The sequence below is a fragment of the Belonocnema kinseyi genome, chromosome 10 (genome assembly GCF_010883055.1).
Source record: "Belonocnema kinseyi isolate 2016_QV_RU_SX_M_011 chromosome 10, B_treatae_v1, whole genome shotgun sequence".
NCBI lineage: Eukaryota > Metazoa > Arthropoda > Insecta > Hymenoptera > Cynipidae > Belonocnema > Belonocnema kinseyi.
The window spans coordinates 63,626,638-63,633,448 of NC_046666.1; the positions used below are offsets into that span (position 1 = coordinate 63,626,638).

General features: G+C 26.7%; 1 protein-coding gene across 1 annotated transcript in view; it reads right to left on the reverse strand.

Moving 5' to 3' along the window:
* The window catches only part of LOC117181377 (importin subunit alpha-7), a 26,218-nt gene extending 19,639 nt beyond the window's left edge, over window positions 1-6,579 (reverse strand). Inside the window, exons 1-3 of the mRNA XM_033373970.1 lie at window positions 6,382-6,579; window positions 4,958-5,170; window positions 1,508-1,699 (exon numbers count right to left, since the gene is read on the reverse strand). Coding sequence (XP_033229861.1) covers window positions 1,508-1,699; window positions 4,958-5,170 — 405 coding nt within the window. The 5' untranslated portion in view covers window positions 6,382-6,579. The remainder of the gene's footprint in view (window positions 1-1,507; window positions 1,700-4,957; window positions 5,171-6,381) is intronic.
* Window positions 6,580-6,811: the final 232 nt, after the last annotated feature.

Genomic DNA, 6,811 nt, shown 5'->3' on the forward strand with positions numbered 1-6,811 from the left:
AATGATAAAACAATAAAGGGCCTCTTCCAAATTAGGTTATATTAGAAAATTAAATTTCTTCGTTTCAACTCTATAAAAATCTTGAAAATAAAAAAAATGTCCCTTTTCAGATTCAAACAAAAAAAAATGACAACCAAAATTTCTTACGTTCCAACTCGATAAAAATATTAATGACAAAAAAATGTCCCTCTTTCAATTCACAAAAAATTATAAATCACAATTTCCTCCTTTCCAATACGGAAAGGAAATTTCCAATACGGATAAAAGGCATATACCAAAATTTCACCCCTTTCTTTTAAAAGTTAAAATTGGGAAATGCAAACGTTTTTTATATATAAATAAATATATGAATTAAAATTTAAAAAAAGAACAATCAAAATTGTAATGTTCAAAGTTTAAACTTAGCACACTGAATTTTAAACTGTTCAAGGTTGTCTTTTAAAAACAAATTAAGTTTCAATTGTTTATTTTTCAATATTTGATTTATAATTTCTCAATTTAAATGAACTGTAAAATATTTATGATTTTTTTTTAATTTGCATAAATAATGAATATTATACATCAATTAAGAATCTATTCATATAAAATTATTTGAAAATAGTTTCTAAGTTTCAATTGAACGTTTAAATTTGTTTATCTACTAGGACTTTCAAATTGGAACAGTTCAATTTTCAATGAAAAATCTGGCATTTGCTTAGTTTTAAACAGATTCAGAATCCTCTTGTAAAATCAATTATTGTTTAAGTTTTAATACATGAGTTACATTTCCGTTTCACAAATCACATAATTTATACTTCAAGCTGATCGCCTTACAAAACTGTTCACCTACATTCCTTTAATTTGTAACGTAAAGTATATTAGAAAAACGTACTGTAAACTGAATTATTACATAATTGAATTAGGTTAACAATTGAAATTAACAGTAAACAACATTTTAAATCGAACTTATTTTAAATTGCATTTATACCATGTAATATACAAATTATGATATTTCAAGTGATTGGATAGATTTTTTTCTAAAAATTGGTGAAATTTCCAGTCAAAAAATAAATTTAATGTCATTTTTCGTTTCCTGGTTCAGTGACCACCCTTATTACTGCATAAATCGTAAACATAAATCATAAACATGGCTTGCTACAAGGGTCCGGTTTCATCTAGGTTCTCCAAGTTCTCCAATTTAAAAAAATCGAGTCAAGTCTATTTAAATTCAACATATTCTCCTGATCGCATCCTAATTTACTAAAAATTTCTTGTACATTGATTAATCAATGAAAACCAAAAGGACTCTTCAATAAATATTGAGTTCTAAAAAATTCTCACTAATATCATCATTTAACTTTTTTAATTACGGAATTATAACTGTATTATTTTTGTTAGTAAAAAAATAAATTTCAGTACATTTTTTAAATTCCATGACCTTTCTAGGTCTTCCAGAACTTCATCAAAATATCATAAGTTTACGGGGTTTTTTTTAGCAACCCTGGATTTGAAAAACGCTAATTTTTACCTGTAAGGTGCTACTTTCGTTATTTTTAAGGAACTCGACAAATCTTGGAACAATTCCCGTCTGTATGACTTCGTCTATGGGTGGATTTGGCTCTCTTGATAACAGCTTTCTAAATTTCTGTGTCGCTGTTAACTGATCTTCTACATTAGCACTGTACAATGCTTGCACCATCTCTTGAGTTATCACCGGTTGCTGCAACAAATTCGAGATTATTGTCATCCGGCTGAAGATTTTAGTAGAGGCCCCGGGCTCACTTCGGCAATGAGAAAAATTGCAAAAATAATTGTAAATAATGCACAAAATTATAAAACTAGTGTAAATTGTGTAACAGATTGGAAAAAATTGTTAAAATAGTGTCATAAACTTTTTCCAATTTTAAACTTATATATTATTGGAAATTTATTTGAGTAAATACAATTTTTTTGTTTGAAAAATTATACGACTTTCGATTTTTCGTTAAATTCTTGTACTCAAAAAATTACATAGCACATTTTATATCAAATTTAATGAATAACTTTAATTAAATTTTATTTTTGCAATCGAAAATTAATTCGATTTTTTAAACAAAATTTCCAGTTTCTAGCTTAATATTATAAGAGTAATGAAAATGAACTTCAATATTTTTTAAAATGTTATTATTTAAATGATAAATTATCAAGATTCCTACTTAGTTGTCGCAGTCTTACTCCTTTTTCTTATTTTTTTCTACTAACAGTTTTCTGATTAAGAATTCATCTTTTTTTGGTTAAAAACTTTCATTGGTTATATTTTTTATTATTTTGTTTAAAACTGAAAGGTTATCCTACTCTTTTCGTTAAAATTAATTTTTTTTGTTTATTGAAAATTAAACTACTTAGTTGAAAGCTTTTTTGTTAAGAGTTTATTTTTTTAATTTAAAATCCATCATTTTTCTTCCAAATGCGCGTTCTTCTTTGGATGAAAAATAACTTTTTTGTTGAAAAATCAAAATTAATAGTTTTGTAGAAAATTCAAATATTTGGTGATAAGTTTAACTATTTGGTATAAGATTAAACTGTTTTATGGAAAATTCCTTTTTTTATTGAAAATTATTTCTCTTAATTAAAGATTTAAAGACGCCATTTTCTGTTAATAATTGAAGCCTTTCTGGTTAAAAAATTCAACCATTAGGTTATAAAATTTTAGAAACGAAAAAATATATACTAAAAATTAGTTTTTTTTTTGTAGAAAATTGATCTTCTAGGATAAATATTTAACTACTTGATTATACATATGTGTATTTTGTTGAAAATTAATCTTTTACTGTCACCCGTCAGAAGATTTTAGTACAAGTCTCGGGCTGACTTCAGAGATTATAGAAATTAGAAAAATAATAAAAAAAAAGAATATAAATACAAGAAATGATAAAAATAGTTTAAATAGTGTCAAAAATTGGAGAAAAAAAGTGCTAAAATAGTGTCATAAACGTTTTCAATATTTAAACTTATATATTAATGGAAATATATTTTATTAAATCAAATTTTTTTGTTAGAAAAATTATATATTATCAAATTTAATGAATAACTTTGCTTAAATTTTATTTAGCAATGGAAAATGAACTCCATTTTTTAAACAAAATTTCCAGTTTTCTAGCTTAATATTTTAAGAGTACTGAAAATTAACTTCAACGTTTTAAAAAAATTTATTATTTAAACTATAAATTATCCAATTTCCTACTTACTTATCGCAGTCTTTCTCCTTTTTCTTATTTTTTTAATTTCAGTCTGAACTAAATTATTAGGATTAATAGAACCCAATAAGGAAATTTAACTATTTTTGGTTCAAAGTTTATTATTTGCGGTTGAAAAGTCTACTAAAAATATTCTAATTAAGAATTTCTCTTCTTTGGTTAAAAACTTTATTAATTGCTTAGATTTTTTATTGTTTTGTTCAAAATTGAATGATTTTGTCGAAAAATTGAAAATTTTGTTGAAGTCATGCTTTCTTGTTAAAAAATGAAAGGTTTTATTTAAAATTCGTCTTTTTGGCTTGGAAATTCAACAATTTGATGCTATTTCTTTCTTTTTTGATTAACAAATTTTTGTGTTAAATTTTCATTTTTTTTTAAATATTCATTATATTGATTAGAAAATTTAACTATTTGGTTACAAATTTCTGTATTTTTTTGAAAATTATTTATTTTTGGTAGAAAATCCATTTTTGTACTGCTAACAATGCAACTGTTTGGTAGAAACTTAATCTGTTATAGCTATAAATTCATGTATTTTGTTGAAAATTCGTATTTGTTGGTTCAATAAAAAAAAATTCATTTTAAATTAAAACTTTTTTTTCTCATATTAACTACTGCACTTTTCATTGAAAATGCATATTTTTTGATTGAAAATTAAACTACTTAGTTGAAAACTTCTTTGTTAACAGTATTTTTTCTTATTAAAATCCATAATTTTACTTCCAAATTCGCGTTCTTTTTTAGTTGAAAATTAACTTTTTCGTTGAAAAATCAAATTCACAATTGTTTTGAATAAATTCAATTACTTGGCGATAAGTTCAACTATTGGGTAAAAAAATTTAAATTTTTTATGGAAAATTATTTTTTTTATATTGAAAATTAATTCTCTTAATTAAAAATGTAGCTACACCATTTTTTGTTAAAAATAAGAATTGTTTGGTTTAAAAATTGAACAATTAGGTTAGAAAATTTTAGAGACGAAAAAATATATACTAAACAGTCGTTTTTATTTCGAAAATTGATCTTCTAGGTTAAAAAATCAGCTAGTTGATTATAAATATACGTATTTTGTTTAAAATTAATCTTTTCTGGTAGAAAATTAATCTTCTCGATTTAAAATTCAACTGATTTCTTCAAAATTCATATTTTTTGGTAAAAAATTAACCTTTTGTTTTAAAAATTTATCTTTTTGGTTTAAAATTTAATTATTTGATAAAATATTTTTATATGTTGTGGAAAATTCGTCTTTTTTATTTGAAAACTTATCTCTTTAAAAAGTTTTAATTTTCTGATTAAGGATTCAACTATTTTGTTGGAAATTTGTCCTTTTTGGTTCAAATGGACTGTTTTTGATTGAAACTGAACATCTCTTCTTCGTTAAAATATCAACTATTACATTTATTGTTGAGAATTCATCTTTTTTGTTTGTAAAATCAACTACTTGGTTGAAAGTTAAACTACTGTGTTCATTCATAAAAAAAATGTAGCATTAGAGGAAAATTGTAAGAAGAGTGTCTTTCGTATCAATTTTTTCGAAATAGTAGCGCAACAATGTCATCGCTCAAAAAAAGTATGACTAGCGTGGTGACTCCGAGGCCTGTTTGTATTTTTAAAACCTGAAAATATTTTATGAACTCTAAAATAGAATAAGAGATTTAAAATTCTGTTTTTTTGTTTTTTGTTTTTATTTGAACGTATTTTACGCATTTATGAAGTAAAGAGTACTCAATATAAACTTTTACCAGATTGGGTGCTGGAATAGACTGATATTCATCCGTGGTGGATACGTTGTCGTCATCAGTGACGATATTAGGTACATTGCGTCTCTTGGACAATTGCTGCTCGCGCTTTTGTTTTCGCAGTTGTACCCCTTCTTCTTCTCTGCGTCTTCTCAATTCTTGAGAATCCAGACCCACGTTTTTGTAGCGGTACTTGTGATTCGGTCCAGTCGACATCTACATTTATGAAAAATAAATTTTTAATCAAACTTTTTGAAATTGCAGGTTAAATAATTTTAAACTTCGAATATTTGAAGTTGAACAACTTTTAAAATGGAATCGCGACAATTTAAGATCTTCAGGGTTGAACAACTTTACATTAAAATGTTCAATACCAAATCGAAAGCCATCAACAATATTGTATAATTTAAAATCCAAGGTTTTTATTTTTCATTTAAAAAATAACATGCTACACTGAACTATTTTCAACTCAAAAGTTTAATATTGAAAAAATTCAAACTGCAAATCTACATATTTAATCTATGCCATAAATGAACGCAATTAAAAATTAAAAATTAAAATAAAAGAACTTTTTTATTAAAGCCTTCAAAATCAAACCTTTCAAACGTTTTTCTACCGTACATTTATTTTTCGTTTCACTAAAAAAATTCCAATAAAAAATTATAACTTTATTCAAAAGAACCATGGAAATAATAAAGTATAATATTGATTTTCAATAAATATACAATCAGCCTTCAAATAAAATTAAACAAACAATATATATATATTTTTTTTAGTTCTTTGAGATTGCTTCTTGCAAAATAAAAATGTACGCACAGTTCAGAGCAATCTAATAATACGCGCTATATATCTCCAAAAAAAGGGTACCAAAAAAGATGAGTCTCGAAATTAGCAGAGAATGATAAGACTGTTTATTTAGCAAGTAAACCGAACAATCTGAACGTGATGTGGGTCGAAACGTCATGCCCGAAATGACACGAGCGCGCAATAATCTCGAAAAAATAAGTCTATAAATCTGCGTCAGAAAAGTTGGACAATATTGATATTGGCGTAGATACGAAATTACCCAAAAACGTAAATGTGACGAAGTGAGTAACAATATAAAATGGATGCCTCCCATACGATTTAAATGTTTTTGACAATGGAGTAAATGCAGTGAGGGTTAGGTGCTGACGGACGTGGGTGTACTCGATTAAAATTGATTAAAATCGGGAACCACGCGATTTTGAAAACATCAAAAAAAAATGACAGGCAGGGTAATCCAATAGATTTGAAAATCGTACCGATATCGCCGAAAATTATCGCGAAATTGGAGGTTTTGGGGCACGAGAAATGACATTGGCCTGAAATTAACTACAGAGCACGATGTTGTAACCTTCGTCTCACTCGCATTCAGAATTGCCGCTGAGGTTGCTTTTAGTACTTACGTTTGTGATTTTGGCTTGAACCGATGATCACGCGTAAAATATCATAAGATAATTAAGACACCACCACACTATCCTACCCGTGAATCACGGACGGGATCGGAAAACCTTGGAAATTGCGAACTGCAACACGAATGAAGCAAGAATTTATTCAGAATCACGGGTCGCACGGGCTCTTCCCATTTGATTCTCGAAATCAAATCGTTCGAAAACACATGTTTTTTGCCCTTCTAATCAAAACGTGGATCGGGAAGACGTAGAGGAATTTTATTGGAGCGAAACCGGTTTCAGAAGAAGTGGTGTAGGGAAGCTTACCAGCCACTAGGCTGCGCTGGCCATTCCAGGCAAAGTTCCGCGAAAATTCAGATGGAATCAATGAAACTTTTTTTTTTTAACACAAATTTATAATAAAAGTTGATAGTTTATTCATAAA